This window comes from Borostomias antarcticus, assembly GCF_949987555.1.
Source record: "Borostomias antarcticus genome assembly, chromosome: 6".
Taxonomy (NCBI): Eukaryota; Metazoa; Chordata; class Actinopteri; order Stomiiformes; family Stomiidae; genus Borostomias; species Borostomias antarcticus.
Window position 1 is genome coordinate 29,013,732 of NC_140239.1, and position 17,257 is coordinate 29,030,988.

Here is a 17,257-nt window from a genome sequence, read left to right on the forward strand (position 1 = left end):
TCTTGTCCCCTCTCGGTCACAAATATTCAGTTTATGAATTACTTTTTAGTCCAAAGCCACTGTGTTTGAGCTGGAGCTGAAACTGTAAATGGCAGTTGGAAACAGTGGGCCCTGTTCTCTTTGCAGTGGTCGCTTGCTCAGTGTCTGTCTGTAGTAACGTCCGCCCTAAGCCTCGGGGGAAACGGCTGTTTTTCGAGATGCGTATTTATATCATAGTGATTCACAGCGAAGTGTTGTTGGATGCCTTCCACCCACTGTGTGTGTGAGGTGGAGGCTGTGCCACTGGTTGCTGTCCACTGCAGTGCTATCCAGAGCTAAACAAGGGAAGTCCGCTGGTCTACCATGACAGGAAATCCAATTGTATTGAGATTCTGTTCAAAGAGCAAGTGCTTTACAACATGTTGAGTGTTGAGAATTTAAAGTAGATAGGCCCGTGTAAAGTACGGTGGTTTGTGAAGAGGAAACTAAAGATCACCCTCAGATAGAGACCTTGGGACGTGGGGTCTTAATAAATGAGCCATTATCTCCCGATATTGTACAGGACTATTTCAGGACAGCAGTCTATCGTCGACATGACAGCTTCTCTGACAGAGCTTACTGTGTGAAAACATTTCTGTCTGAGGACCCACGCCTGGGTAAAGACGTCGATGTGTGGGAGCGTACAGTCTGGCCTTGACTGTGGGGGGACAGCAGGGAGATTTACTGCTGTGGGATTCACTTTCGGTTATGCCTTGCGGCCATTGGGGTCAGGCATAGTTTTTCGGGCTCTGAATAGCCCTAGTGCTGTCAGTCCCAGATCTGAACCATGTGGAAGCTGTTTCTGCCTTGTCAGTGTGGTCATGACTGCGCTGGCTGCATTTTACCGCTCGTCTCTATATGAATCTTCCTGATGTATGGACATTATTCACGCCTGTTCTTTCTCTGATCATGAACAACACTCAAGCCTCCTCTAGCATCTTGCTTGTGAAGCCCACAAATTAGTTGCATTTGACACGAATGCCTCCATTTAGGCCCGTCTTATCTAATTAAAAGACAATGGTTTCCCTTGCCATCAAGGCAAACAGCTGATGCCTCTGTCACAGCCTTGCCCCCTTCTCCAAGTGGCACTGGGGGCCGTGCCAAGCAGGATGCCCTGTGGGCCTGTAAGGGAGCCTGGAGCAGCTGCCAGAGCAGCGGGCCTCTCTCCCGCATCCCATGTGGCAGATGTGCTCGCCAGAGGAAGTAGCTCACCCAATGAATAGGCTACTGAATGCTCTGGAGGGCGACGGCCAAAGGAGCACGCTAACTACTTGGGGTTGATCGTAGACGTTTTCTGAAAGAACCGTCTGTCTAGACTTCTTCCGATGTAGGCCAAAAGTAAGTCTTTTCAATATGTGGAGTAAAGAGCTATCAATATTGTATTTGAGAAGGCAGTTGCCTGTCAAAGTGCCTAGAAACTTCCATTCATGACACTACGATTCTTGCAATTGGCAAGACTCGGTAGGATCAGGCTGTAGGGTCTCGAGGACAGGATGTCCCACTTTCCAGAGAATCCTTGATGAGCCCCTCGCATCCTAGAGGCCTGGCTCTGTTGGTGGGATGACACACCATGGAATCAATAAAGCACATCAATATTGATCACAAAGATTGGGGGGGAAGAATTTGCAAATTGGCACAGCGGTGCTATAAAAATAGACGGGCACATTTCCAGACAAAAGCTGCTCCAGCTGGTGGTCCACTTTCCGCATGTAATCATTCAGATTGCCAGTGATGTTTATTGTAGCCTAATTGGGAAGACGGGGTTTGTGTAAATTACAGAAATGCCACGTTTTTTGAGGCTGAGAGGATTATCAGATTACACGTATGACCCCCCGCCCCCTCCCCAACACCACTCCATACAGGATGTGAAAGGCTGCTCTTTGTCTTCAAGAGGGCCTTCGCTGGCGTAGCAGCTTTGTACCAAGGGGTGAATCTGCCACACTGTGATCCATCAATGCCAGGATGACGACATCTGTAGTTTGGATGGTTTTGAAATACAAATACGTTTTTGATTTACTGTCTCTACTTGGTCACTTTTTCTCTTGGTCTGCATATGGAGGACATTCAGGACCTCAGATATTCTCTGAAAAATCTCCCAGACCACTTTCTTTCCTTTATTTCCTCTTCATTTCTTTGTGATTCGTTCTTGTCAATCAGTGGTTCAGCACAACCGCTCAGCAAAGCACATACTGGTGATCCTATGCTAAGATATATTACCTATTAAGGCTAATTATTTTGTAAGATTCCAGCATGTTTTATTGACCTCCTATTGCTTGTGTTCATTGATGAGGATTATGTAACAGTATTTTAAATTATGTTTCTGACAGCGTTTGCCAAAGCAATTACTGGGCAAAGGGGCAATGCCTTAAATGGCTCTATTACACAAGGTAAAATAGGGCTCTATAAAATGTTTTAGTTTTTCCTCAATTCTGTTTAATTTTTTTTCTCATTTTCAATTTTAGTTAAAAAGCTGCTGTAGCATCTCCTTGACACAAATTAAACGGCGCACCACTAAAACAATGCTACCCAAAGACTTTCTAAAATGGCTGAATGGGGATTATGGTGTTAAAACATGTCGTTATTCATCATTTGGTTCAATCTCAATTCTGCACCTGCCCATGTTTGTCTGAAATCGTTTTTCATGCCTGGAATCCCAAGATTCTTTCCATGGTTTATGCATCACATAAATCATAGGGCCCAAGATGACAGTGATAAGAGGTATAAGAGGTATATTGCCAACATTAAGCCTACATTTTGCCTTTTAATCCTGATATGACAGAAGGACCCTTTATTTTGAGCCTAGTTACATTTTACATTGCCACTGTGTTTAAGGCAGTTTCTTTGTCACTGTCACTGCGTGACCAGACCTAGTGTTTGGTTTGATCCCTGGGTGGTCGTTGGCCCGCAGGTATCTGCTCTGTGTCACGGCGACATCAGCTACTTACTCACTCTTTATGGGCCAAGTAAATCCTCACCACCTCATCGAATGTGTCTTCAAATGTTCTGCCGTGGAGTGTGCTTATCAGAAATAAGCCAACGTGTGATGTCACTGTGATGTCACTCACTCCACATGTCACGGGAGTGTCATGTGTGTACCGTCCCCCTCTCGCGAGTCGTAAATGCGTCAAGTTGTGCCATAGTCCCCAGTGAATGATCAGCAGGGGTGAGCAGCAGCTGATGCACAATGCTCTCACACACACACACACACACACACACACCTCGACACAAGGAACACACTTCTCCCTTGTCTCTTTTGAAGGGAGGCATCCCAGGGGCAGGTTGGCCAGTGTGTTTAAACTAAACGCCTCTGGGAGTGATAAACGTCCCTTTACGCACGAGGGCTCGGGGAGCCCGTCTGCATGTCCTCATATGGTGAGGAGCGCAGCTCTCTGCTCTCTCTCTCGCACACACACACACACACACACACACACACACAGGCCACGTTTGGGTCTCTGCCAAGGCCCCCCCAGCCCCCCGTGGCGTCTCGTAAAACAGGCAGGAGAGGTAGAGGGATGGGGTACAGTGCACACTGTCTATGGCTATTGTGAAAGTCTCGTTTGAGGGTCACATCACTACACAAGTTGATGGAAGTGGTTGGTTATGCTTGATACAGAACTGAATGATCCAGAGCGGAACACTGTGGTGAACTTCAGAATAGTTCTGTTGTAGACGACCTTGATGTCACATCTATGCAAACAATTTGTGATTGAATAGAGGGATGTAATAAACAAGATGGTACGGCTGTCCCGAATACTATTTGACAGGCTTTGAGTACTCGTTGGTGTTTCCGTTTTCAAAAAATCCCCTAACTGGCAGCATTGCATAGTCTATTATTATTAAAGGACAGGTTTGGAATTTAGCGTTATAAGACATGTTAAAAGGTTATTTACGATCATATACAGCAGACGACGTCAAGTTTGGTTAAACAGTGCCCTCTTGAGATATAGCCTATTGCCGCTAACACACTAAATGGATCCATAGGTGCATAGACAAAATCCCTCAAAAACACCATAAAAGCGCCACAAAGTATGCTTCCGATCAGGTTTTATTCATCATTTAGCATAGAACTATTTTCACACGTTTGTAAACTTCCGCTTGAACTTAAGGAGGTCTTGACTGAGTTTGGAGGCTACTGTGGAAGAATAAGAGCCGCTTCTGGGTCACAGGTCTACACAACAACAACAACACGTTGAGAAGCCTAGGATTGTTTTGCAGCTGGTATTTCATTAATAGTGATAGGTAGAAGTGTTTTTTGATCAAAACAAATATGGGATGTGGATGAATGTGAACATCTCTGGCTTTGTTGTCAATACAAATCAATGGATATAATATGATCAATAAAACCCGATTGGAAACATACTTTATGGCGATTTTTTTTGCCAGAACATCAACAGACACCAGTGACCACTCGGTGAGGAATATTTGTTCCATATGGCAAACTGATTCACTGTAGGCTGTAGGGGTGGGTCCGATTAATCGTTTAATCGTTCATGATGGTCAAAATCGATTTGTGGTCACTAATCGATTTTGGTCAAATTGTGGTCATTAATTTTTCATTCAAAGAAACACGTCTTTTAAAAAAAACATTTAAATTGAACTGTCGGCCAAAAAATGAATAATCGATTAATCGTTTACACCACCCACTGATTAATCGACTATGAAAAATGTGAGTTGTGCACATCCCTAGTAGGCTGTAGGCTGCTTCTTGAAGGACGATTGGCCAGAGATTTGAAGGACCTTTGCCACCTGCTTGTTCCATGTCGGCCCAGTGTGACTTTAAGATCATACAGAACTTCTAGAACACAAATCCATCATCAAGAATGTTTTAGTCAACATCGACTTTGTTCTCTTTCTGCAGTGAAGCCATTCACCACCACTGTGAAGGAGATGCGTCTTCACAGAGACGACTTCGAAATGCTGAAGGTGATCGGCAGGGGAGCATTTGGAGAGGTAAGAGAACCTGAGCCTTCTTGTGGTCATTTCACTTTAGCCTAATATAGTTTCTTTAATAGCCTTATTGCCAACGCCAACTAAAAGCATTTGGTGGAATGAGGGGTCCAGCAATCATTCTTTACTTATGGAGGGAAGTTAGTGTTGATTAGGGAGAGGTGATGTGAATCAAGTAGGATCGTCACTATGTTTGCATTACACACCACGGTGGGAGCTTCATAGTTGATCTACTGTATGTCTTTTTGACTGATCATCACTTCACAGAGTGGATAGTTTTATTTAATTGAATAGAACAAAACGTTTACCCCTTGTTGCATTTTGTCATTTCATGCTCTTGATTGAAGTACAAGCCAGATACAGTGTGCCAAGAAGACCATTTCACTGTTTGCACTAAACAAATTAAAATGGAGAATGACTGGATATTCATTAGGGGAAAACTGATTAAATCCAGCCAAAACTCTTTCACTTTCATTCGCCCTCACACATTCTCCCGTCCCACTCAAAGTTCTTCTTATTCTCTCTGTCCTCCTCCTCTCTGCCTCTGTGCCTGCTCTGTCCCTCGGGGGTGTTGGGCTGGCTGGTCTGTGCCATTTTTGGGCACATCAGGGTGTGCATGATGGATCCGTTGTTTATGTGAGGACTGTGCGCCACATTGGCCCCACATCGCTGCTAACAAAGTCTGACCTGCCGTGTGTCGGACAATGTCAGAAACTCTGTCTCCCTTAAAATGGAGGAAAAAAAGTTGCCCAAGTTGCATTTCTCCTATTTCTTTGTGTGTCCTATTTCTTTGTGTCCTGTCGCCGCGGGTGAGAATGCACTGGTTTGTCAAACAAACACAGTCACTGACATGGCCTAGGGACCCCAGGCTCACTGGCCCATTCCAAGCATTTTTTAGCTGAAGTAAAGCGTGTGCCATTCTGAAACTATAGGTCTAGTGAAAACAATTGACTTCAATTCATAGGTAGATGGCCTTGAAATTATATGTGAATTGATAAATTAGGTTATCCATTTAACTATAGATCTACTCTTTCATATCTTTCTCAGAAGTAACAGCAGGACAGTGGCCTGGTGGTACGCACCCAAGGGGGGGGGGGGGCATTAAGCAGAGGGCCGGGGGGTTGTCCCCCATTACATTTTGAATGTCAAACACTTAATCTCCTGCATTCTGGTGGATTTTTGTGCACCAATTTGTGCTGTATTATCTTGTCTGACAAACAAACAAGGGGTACAGGATAAATCAATCTTTCTTTTTGCCGGGACATATCAGCCGCATAAATACCAATGCTGATGTCATCAAAAAAGCCAAATAATGCCCGATATATCAGCCAAAACTATATAGCGGTCGGGCTCTACTGCTTAGTTACTAACATCAGAAGACAGACTAAAAACGGTTACTGCATTACATATGTAGCCACAGCGTTTCCCATTATGTCCCATCACAATCTCATAATGAATCATAAATATTTTTATTTCATCATTTCTCACTCCCAGTCAGAAAAGGTCCGCTACCCGGGATGCTAATTTTTGCTATGTTAAACAACATTGACTTATGCTAAAATTGTTAGCAATCTAAAAGTCTGCTATTTTTGGCAAATTTTGCCTCGTGAGGGTTCTCTTTGGTCTGGCGACTCACCAAACCAATAGGGGAAAAACTGTCAGCAAGTCTGTGGGGTATTCCTAGAAAAGAGAGAACATTTTTGGGGCCGTAATGTTTTGCTGAAAATGTTCTCAACATGATCCTCTTTAATTCCATCTGAAAACCAAGGAGCAAGAAGAGAGATTATCAAATGCCGCATAATCCCAATCGCAAAAAACACATGCGTTGCCATGTCATGTCAATCTGGATTAAAGGACAAGGCAGTCAGTGTCATTATCCTATAGATATGGCTGAATAATGCCTCTTAAAACAAAGAGCGGTATCATTATGATGAGATGGTTCCAATGAAAATTGGTTACCTACTTTTTGTGTAGGGTAACATTATGAATTGTCGGCTTCAAATGAAGTGGTTTTGGGCTGCCCAAAGAGGGTTCTGGGAAATGCTGTTTTCTACTGTATCTTAAACCGTTAACGATGACGAAGTATTTATTGTTTTTGTCATGGATGTTAAGTGGCACAATGTGCCCTCTTGGTAGTTCAAAGGTACAATGTAAATGTACTGTAATTATGCAATGTAAACAGCAACCAAAAACAGACTTTGTTGGCGAGTTTGTAGTTGCACCCATATTTTCTTAGGGATTACTTTTAAATCACACACCGTGAAATTGCGGGCTCCCAAGATTTTTTGATATCGCATCAATGTTATCATAGCGCATGAAACGCTATGATAACATTGACACAACATTCAACTTCTTTAAGGGCACAACATGTGGGAACCATCTGCGGTTCAGAAGAGTTTTTTGACCGACGACATAAATACTCAGTATTCGCCACTCTCCAGCCTTTGCACATTTAGGCCGAAGTGAAGTGAAAATGTTGTCATAACATGCCATGAGGTCAGTTTACCTTAACGCTGCAGGAACGGTTCCCCCCCGGTAACAGCTTCTGGGCTGATGAGTTGATGGCCTCTGGTCTACACTTAACGAAATGTAAGTAATCAATGAGGCGCTTAGTTAATCAATGGCCGACCCATTAGCTCCTATGGCTCACAGATGGAGACCGATGACTCCCATGTCAACTTCCTCGTGTGTGTGCTATGTGTGTGTGTGTGTGTGCTTAGTGTGTGCGTGTGCTTGGTGTGTGTGTGTGTGTGTAATGTGTGTGTGTGTGTGTGTGTGTGTGTGTATGGTAATAAGTGTGTGTGAATCTAGATTTATGAGCGAATGCTTCTCAGTATCTGAGCCCAAGTGTGCGTCTATGCTTGTGTCTGTGTGCTATGTGTGTGTGTGTGTGTGTGTGTGTGTAGTAATGATAAGTGTGTGTGAATCTCGCTTCATGAGAGAATGTAACTCACTATCTGAGCCTAAGTGTGCGTCTATGCTTGTGTCTGTGTGCTGTGTGTGTGTGTGTGTAGTAATGATAAGTGTGTGTGAATCTCGCTTCATGAGAGAATGTAACTCACTATCTGAGCCCAAGTGTGCGTCTATGCTAGTGTCGGTGTCCATCTTTAACTTAACCATAACAGGAAGCCTCCTGAGGTGCTGCTGCTGACCTGGGATCAGGGAATTTACCTGGCGTTTACTTTGTCAGTCACACAAACACACACAGGCTGTGGTGGTGGGCACAGGAAAACGGTCCAGGACAGGCCTGGCTTCCAGGAAACCATAGGAAGGAGTACCGTAGCCAAAGGGGAAACTCTGACAAAAATAGTGTTTCCCTCTGCAGATAATGTGCTACACACTAACACACACACACACACACACACACTCACACAAGGCTGGGCTGGGCTTGCTTGCACTGGCTTTAGAGCTAAGCATTTCTGGCTGTGAGCGAGGATGTGGTTTGTTTGGATTAAGGGGTGCCATCTTAAGGGTGGTGACTCGGCGAAATTCAGACTGCTCTGTATCATCCAAAGAATATAATTGCTCTCAGTTTTAAAGCCTTTGAGATTGGTGTTGTGGCCATTTAAATCGAGGGTTATCTGCCTTAGTGTTGGCAAGGCTCAGGTGTCTAGAATAGGCTTCTTTGTCTGTTCATGGAGCCGATGAAAACAAGTCTCTGGACCCCGGTCCTTATTGATGGTCAGCACAAAGTTGATTAAAGTGGAGTCACTTGATATGGACATGTGGAGACATGCTGGCTAACAGTATGGATCCACTATTCCATACACACATTTGAATCGCTGCCGCTACGCCCTGTCTTGTGTGCGTGCGCAAGCCCCCAAAACCTCCATCTCCATTCCAAGCCGTTGCTCACTCCGCCTCCCTCTCTCTCCCCCTTGCTTCCTGTGGACTCCTAAGTTGCAGGATGTGCTTCCAGATAATTGTTGGGCCTGTATTTCCTGTTTATGATGCATAGCGATTCTCTCTTCGACTTCCCCTTTTACTCCGCTCCGCTCTTTCTCTTAGCCCCCACTCTGTCTGTCCTCCCTCTCTCCTCTCCTCTCCTCTCCTCTCCTCTCCTCTCCTCTCCTCTCCTCTCCTCTCCTCTCCTCTCCTCTCCTCTCCTCTCCTCTCCTCTCCTCTCCTCTCCTCTCCTCTCCTCTCCTCTCCTCCTTTCTCCTCCACTCCTCTCCTCTCCTCCTCTCCTCATCTCCTCCTCTCCTCCTCTCCTCTCCTCTCCTGTCTCCTCCTCTCTCCTCCTCTCTCCTCTCCTCTCTCCTCCTCTCTGGAGCCTGTTCCTCTCAACTCCCCTCTCTCTCTCTGTGTGTCTCTCTCTCTCTCTCTCTCTCTCTCTCCCTCCTTTTTCCTTCGTCCCACACTCATTCCCTCCCTCCCTGTGCTCAAAGTCCTTTTCTGGGGAGAGAGAGAGAGGGAGTTGGGGGGAGTGAGCTGATGTCTCTGGTACACAGGGTTCTAGAGAGAGAGGGGGGGGCAGTGCACCTCTGCCAAAAGCAGGGCACACCCCTCCCTAACCCCCTCTGAAACTCACTCCGCACGACTTATTAAGACAAGGGCAAAGGACGAACAGAGGGAAGCAGAGAGGGTGAGAAAGAGGGTAAGAAAATGTGCGGTTAGAGACTGATAAGGAGGAAGAGAGAGAGAGAGAGAGAGAGAGAGAGAGAGGGGAGGGTTCGGGAAGGTGAGAGATGGAGAGAGTGCAAATGGACACTGGTAGGGATGCACAATACATATATGTATATCGGCAATCATATCGGTATCGGCCGATGTTTGTCATTTTTTTATATATCGGTATCGGTCAGATGTGTAAAACAGGGCCGATGTGAACAGCCGATAATTATTTCTGTCTAGCTGCTGTTGTGCGTGTTGTCTTTGAGAGGAAACAATGTGGTAAATCTATGATTTATCGGCACACCAAAATCAAGAAGGACACCAAAATCAACCCGCCGATCTCCACTGCACAAGTAGAGTAGTGGTGAGTGCATTGGACTCCCCTGGGAGACTAGGGTTCAAGACCCGGGGGGGGGGGGGGGGTGACTTTATGGGACTGTACCCCAAACCTCCACACGTTCATCCTTTCACTCCATTCTTTTTATCCCTAAATTCCACAAGTAGAGTAGTGGTCAGAGCAGTGGACTCCCACGCAGGACATTCTCAGAGATGACCGCTACCATTAATGTTATGGAAGCTTCTGCTAGTTGTTGTGAGCTCATGAGCTAACTGGCTATCCCGCTCTTATTGTGCTGGATTAGCATTGGAAGCATTGGAACTGATGTGTCCAGGCGACAAGACCCATCTTCATTTATCACACATTATTTCACGTCATTTCAATTCACAGCTATTTCAGTGGCATGACTAGCTTCCGTCCTACCAGTCCTGAACAGAAACGCACACAGCCAAAACAAAACACAGGATTGAAAAGGCTTTAGCTTGTCGATGGAAGGCCACAGAGACGCACGGTTTGGACTGGTAGAAAGGTCTCGGCGTAACAAACGCAGCGATACTGAACATGTCTGTTTGGACTGGGGTGTGAGGGGGTGGGAGGAGCCCCGAGTGCACCGAACCGCCCACTACCCACTCCGACCTGAGGGGGCCGCCCCAGAGCCACCCAGGTGAAGCCGCCCATTCACTTGGGACTTCGGGCTCAGGAGCCAAAATGTCAGTTTGAGATAGATTGATCGATTGATCGATCGATAGACCAGGACGGCTCCACAGGCACCGTGCACTAGTCTCTTAAGTTCTCCTTTAGCCTCTGAATGCGTCGTCTGGAAGTGCACGACTGAGCCCTGAACACAGACTCCCCAGTACGACCCAACCCCAACCTAGCCTGCAAATACAGTTAACTAATGTTCACTATGTAATAACACACTCTGTTGTAAAGCACTTTGAGCTGCATTTATTTGTAAGAAAGATGCTATGCAAATATAGTGTATAATAATCAAGATAATAATAATAATACTTATTATTATTATTGTTATTATTATTGTTTTTATTATTGTTATTCTTATTGTTTTATTATTAATGTAGCCACACATTGCCATAAGCTAGCCTAATGAACGTAGCCTTGCCACATAGGCCACTGAATAACACTAAACCCCTGCCCCATAGTCTTCCGGTGCTGCAGGTCTCATGCGTGCTTCCTTGTAGTCAACCATTAACCCAGGCCTCATTAACCCAGGCCTCATTAACCCAGGCCTCATTAACCCAGGCCGGCAGAGCCACCGGAGGCTCCATCCAGCCTGTCAATCATTGACCGTGGCGCAGTCCGTCAGAACAGCCCGAGAGGCTCCACCCCCGTCAGGAGCCCAGCCCCGCCCTCACAGGCTCTGAACACACTCTTGTGAAGCGCTGTACATTTTGATACGTGTGTCTGTGTTTTTCCATACTTGAATGATGATGGTGTGTGTGTGTGTGTGTGTGTGTGTGTGTGTGTGTGTGTGTGTGTGTGTGTGTGTCAGTGCATGGGTGTGTGAGTACCCACTCGACAGGATCGCCATGGAGGCTTAATGTCAAAGCACACCAAGTGACGGTGATGATCACACCCTGTTGGCGTGTGCTCCAGCCTGCTCGCGTGTGCCTGCCCATGTATGCCTGTGTGTCTGTGTGTGTGAGATTGTATATGTGTGACTGTGTGTGCCCGTGTGTGTGTGCGCGTGTGTGTGTGTGTGTGTGAGTGAGATTGTGTGTGCGTGTGTGTGTGCGTGTGTGTGTGAGATTGTATATGTGTGACTGTGTGTGCGTGTGTGTGCGCGCCCCCCTGGCCACACACCTCCCCTGTGTCCCTCCTGGCAGGGAATCAGGTCAGGCCGACGGCTCCGCTATGAATCTGTGTCTAAAAAAGGAGAGGAGGAAGAGAGAGCGAGAGACAGAGGAGGAAAGAGCCCTTCTGAGCATCAAGGGTTGGGCTTGTTTTTGTAATGAGGTCAGTTATCTGGTGAGGCTAGCAGGGCGGCTCTGATAAGGACAGGGAAAGTGTGTGTGTGTGTGTGTGTGTGTGTGTGTGTGTGTGTGTGTGTGTGTGTGTGTGTGTGTGTGTGTGTGTGTGTGTGTAACTTGCTCTCTAGTGTGTGTGTGGGTGTGTAACTTGCTCTCTAGTGTGTGTGTGTGTGTGTGTAACTTGCTCTCTAGTGTGCGTGTGTGCGTGTAACTTGCTCTCTAGTGTGTGTGTGTGTGTGTGTGTGTGTGTGTGTAACTTGCCCTCTAGTGTGTGTGTGTGTGTGCGTGTGTGCGTGTAACTTGCTCTCTAGTGTGTGTGTGTGTGTGTGTGTGTAACTTGCCCTCTAGTGTGTGTGTGTGTGTGTGTGTGTGTGTGTGTAACTTGCTCTCTAGTGTGTGTGTGTGTGTGCATGTGTGTGTGTAACTTGCTCTCTAGTGTGTGTGTGTGTGTAACTTGCTCTCTAGTGTGTGTGTGTGTTTATGTTTGTAAAGAGTGTGTGCAACACTGCATTTCCACTTGTTCTAGGCCTGTCAGTGGTGAGTGTATTCATTTCCACTGTGTCACGGTCCGTACGACTGCATCGGTGTGTGTGTGTGTGTGTGCGTGCGTGCGTGCGTGTGTGTGTGTGTGTGTTGGATGCGTCTCCAGAGTGTACTCGGTCACTCCGTCTCTGTCCGCTCTGACATGTTTAGTACTGTGTGCTCGTCTGTGTCCCTGTGCACTCACACACTCGTTAGGATATAGTTCACTCACACACTCGTTTAGATATAGTTCACTCACACACTCGTTTAGATATAGTTCACTCACACACTCGTTTAGATATAGTTCACTCACACACTCGTTTAGATATGAGAGTGTGTGTTTGTGTACGTTCAGCTGATTTAGTATCCTTATCTTCTCTTAACTCATTTTGATTCGGTTTGGGGGTGTCTAGGCCTCCTTGCGTGTGTGTGTGTGTGTGTGTGTGTGTGTGTGTGTGTGTGTGTGTGTGTGTGGGGTTGTGTGTGTGTGTGTGTGTGTGTGCCTGTTCTCTCCTGTATGTCTGTTTTCTTACTTGCCTGTAAGCACTTGTCTTCCTGTGTGTGTCTGCATGCCGTGTGTGTGTGTGCTGAGGCAGCACCTAGGGCTCTAGTTAGGTGTGTCTCTGACGCACCTCTCTGGCTTGTGTAAAGAGACACACACACACACACAGACATGTGATGTGTGCTTTGGAGTAAGGTTCAAACGAAAAGCACACACAACAAACACAAGTATGCACCTGACGGACTCTCCTAATGATCCTGCCATGTACTGTATGCAAGACGGGCAGACACATGCACATTCATAAAAATGCACACACACACACATGCGTACACACACACACACACACACACACATACAAACGCATGCGCGCGCACACACACACACACACACACACACACACACACACACACACACACACACACACACACAGGGTACTGCTTTAGGATCCTATTTCTTCAATTCTCTGATTGAAGCTCAAATCAACTCATTGACTTCTCAAATAAATACCTACTGTCATCTAACTGGAATGAGCTTTTTCATCATCGCCTTCGGTTGATGCCTTTTGTCAATGATGCATTTCTGCTCAGACTTCAGACTGAACTGGACATGATCACCGCCAGCTTCAAAACCACCCCCCCTACATTGGCCCTCATTCAAAACATGCTTACAGGAATTAGTTAGTTGATAGACTAGAATATTCTGATTTGGTCAAGTTGTGAACACAATCATATTTGAGCTCATTTCTCTCTATAATATGCTACCTTTGGAGGTGGTGGACTATAACCCAGTGAAAGTGACCCACTCTCTTCCTGAGTGTTCAGTCAAGATGGAAAGTCTCCACCCCCGTTTCACATTTTCCACATTTTATTACGTTACAGACTTATTCTACAATAGATTGAGTTCATTTCTTGCCTCAAAAATCAACACACAATAGCCAATAATGACTAAGTGATGGTTTTCGGCAATTTAGGCAATAGGCAGTTTTATTTTAATGGCGACAATAGTTTATTTAGGGGTTACATATGTACACACCCTTAGGCTAATACTTGGTTGATGCACCTTTGGCAGCGAATACAGCCTCAAGGCATCTTGGGAAAGAAGCTACGAGCTTGGCACGCTTGTTTGTGAAGATTTTTGCCCATTCCTCTTGGTATATCCTTGCAAGCTCCGTCAGGTTGGATGGGGAGTGTTGGTACACAGCCATTTTCAGCTCTTTCCACAGATGTTCAGTTTTATTCAGGTCTGGGCTCTGGCTGGGTCACTCAAGGACATTCGCAGACTTTCTCCGAAGCCACTCCTCTTTGTTATCTTGGCTGTGTGCTTCAGGTCGTTGTCATGGTGGAAGGTAATTCTTCACCCCAGTCTGAGGTGCAGAGCGCCCTGAAGCAGCTTTTCATCAAGGATCCTGGTGTACTTAGCTGCATGCATCCATCTTTCTATCTATCAGGACTAGTCGCCCTGTTCCCACTGCTGAAAAACATCCCCACATCATGATGCTGCCACCGCCATGCTTCACTGTAGGGATGGTATTAACCCAGTGATGATACCTCCATGCTTCACTGTAGGGATGGTATTAGCCTGGTGATGATACCTCCATGCTTCACTGCAGGGATGGTATTAACCCAGTGATGATACCTCCATGCTTCACTGTAGGGATGGTATTAACCTGGTGATACCTCCATGCTTCACTGTAGGGATGGTATTAGCCCAGTGATGATACCTCCATGCTTCACTGTAGGGATGGTATTAGCCCAGTGATGATACCTCCATGCTTCACTGTAGGGATGGTATTAGTCCAGTGATGATACCTCCATGCTTCACTGTAGGGATGGTATTAACCCAGTGATGATACCACCATGCTTCACTGTAGGGATGGTATTAACCCAGTGATGACACCTCCATGCTTCACTGCAGGGATGGTATTAACCCAGTGATGATACCTCCATGCTTCACTGCAGGGATGGTATTAACCCAGTGATGATACCTCCATGCTTCACTGTAGGGATGGTATTAACCCAGTGATGATACCTCCATGCTTCACTGTAGGGATGGTATTAGCCCAGTGATGATACCTCCATGCTTCACTGTAGGGATGGTATTAACCCAGTGATGATACCTCCATGCTTCACTGTAGGGATGGTTCTAGCCCGGTGATGAGCGGTGCCTGGTTTCCTCCAGACGTAACGCTTGGTATTCACGCCAAAAGTTCAAGGGTTTAAAATAGTAGGCCTGTTCATCTCCTGATGATGATGTTAGAGTGACAGCGCGGGACATGGACAGACAGTTGGCGTATTCGTAAAAGCATTCACACACACTAATATTTATTTACAAGCACAAACCTCTGCGTCAGGGTTTACAACATTTGTGAGGGCAGAATAAAATAGTCTTTATACATTTTGTGTTTGTAGATGCAGTATAATTTACAAGCTGAATATGGTACAGACCAAACTATTGATGGCATATATACATGTAGCTGTGATTGTCCTTCAAATAAAAAGATACTTTTGAGTACTTTTTTCCAAATAAAAAGTAAGATCACTTTTGAGTAAATGTGTGTTAAGTTGCTGATATTTAGATAAGTATCAGACAAAAAAAATCAGCACGGACCTGAGGGGGTTAAAGTATCTGTCTGTCTGCCTGTCTGTCTCTCTGTCTGTGTCTCTGTCTCTCTGTCTGTCTGTCTGTCTGTCTGTCTGTCTGTCTGTCTGTCTGTCTGTCTGTCTGTCTGTCTGTCTGTGGATGGCATCTGCTTTAAAAAGTCATGCTACCCATTCGTGACTATAAACGTGACCCCCTTTTTCCCCCCACGTGCTGGCGTGTTGGTGTGTTGGAGGAGGGTTACGGATCAAAGCCAGTAGCTTAGACAGCTTCCCAGTCTTGGGGGAGACGGGAGACCGTGGCTTCCAGGAAGTAGGCCAGAAGGAAAGGAAGCACATCAATAAAACATGAGGATGCATTCCTCCGTCGATTAATTACTCTGCATTTTAATTGTGAATGAATGCGCGCTCTCTCTGAACAGAGATGGCTGTAAGATGAAGATGATAATTCCATATTATGTCTGTTGAATTTCATCATTATCTGGAGGTCCAGCAGGTCGTCCAGCGATCGCAGGGTCGGCGGTTTGATCCTCAGCTCCTCATGTCCAAGTGTCCTTGAGTAAAGCCCAGGTTGCTCCTGACGAGCTGGCTAGCGCCTGTGTGAATGTGTGTGTGTGAATATGTCTATTTAACATTGTTTGCCTCTCTCACCCCCTCTCTCATCCCCTCTTTCCCTCCATCTCTCTCTCCCTCTCCCCTCTCTCCCTTCCTCTCCCTCCCTCTCTCCCCCTCTCTCCTTCCCTCCCTCCCTCCCTCCCCCCTCTCTCCTTCCCACCCTCCCTCTCTCTCTCCTTCCCTCCTTCCCCTCCCCCTCTCTCCTTCCCTCCCTCTCTCCCTCTCTCTCTCTTTCCCTCCCCCTCTCTCTCCCCCCCCCCCCCCCCCCTCTCTCCAGGTGGCGGTGGTGAAGATGAAGAACACAGAACGAGTTTACGCCATGAAGATCCTGAACAAGTGGGAGATGCTCAAAAGGGCCGAGGTAAAACACACAAACACACACACACACACACACACACACACACAGCCTATAGGGCTTTTCATTCATGAAATTGTGTTGAAAGCGCTGCTTTGAGTATCAGTTTCATTTCGGCAGATGAGGCACTTCCCCTTGATGAAGGTCGATTCCTGATTCCTGATTCATTGCCTCCACCTCTTATCTGTGACTTCGAATTAGCTTTATCAACTCGACTCAACGAGACAAAATGAGGGTTTAAAAAGATACGCAGCCCGATTAGATCAACTCAGACACCGCGGGATCTCTCTGACTGAGAAAATCACCGATCTGACACGACTGGATTGGTAACAACCGTGTAGTGCAGAGCATCGCTTCGACCCATCCTTTCATGCAAGATCAGTGATCACCGCAAGGGAGGAGGGAAGCAGGGGGGGGGGGATGCGCTTTTAGAAGGACTCAAACGAGGGGCTCCGCGAACCCGCCCAAGCTCCCTAACGCGGGGGGCCGAGCCCGGCGAAAGCCTCGGCGAGGGCGGCCATTTTGTCTGCCCAGCATCTTGACCTAGTTTCAGCCCGACGGGCTGTGACAGCCGGCGGCCCCGGGGCCCTGGCGCGCTGTGTCGCCGGGGCTTTTGTCAGTAATGGTCAGTAATCCCACAATCCCTCACCAGCGAAGGGGGCGGGGCTTACTGCAACTGTAACAGCAGCCTACACGGGGGAATGGCATTCCAAATATCTTCAAGGGAAACTCTGGGTTGAATGTTTGAGGTGGTCTGATGTGGTA

At 46.5% G+C, this 17,257-nt stretch overlaps 1 protein-coding gene across 1 annotated transcript in view; it reads left to right on the top strand.

Moving 5' to 3' along the window:
• Window positions 1–17,257, top strand: part of cdc42bpb (CDC42 binding protein kinase beta (DMPK-like)) — an 81,004-nt gene that overhangs the window by 14,544 nt on the left and 49,203 nt on the right. The window contains exons 2-3 of the mRNA XM_084439865.1: window positions 4,877–4,968; window positions 16,415–16,498. Coding sequence (XP_084295991.1) covers window positions 4,877–4,968; window positions 16,415–16,498 — 176 coding nt within the window. The remainder of the gene's footprint in view (window positions 1–4,876; window positions 4,969–16,414; window positions 16,499–17,257) is intronic.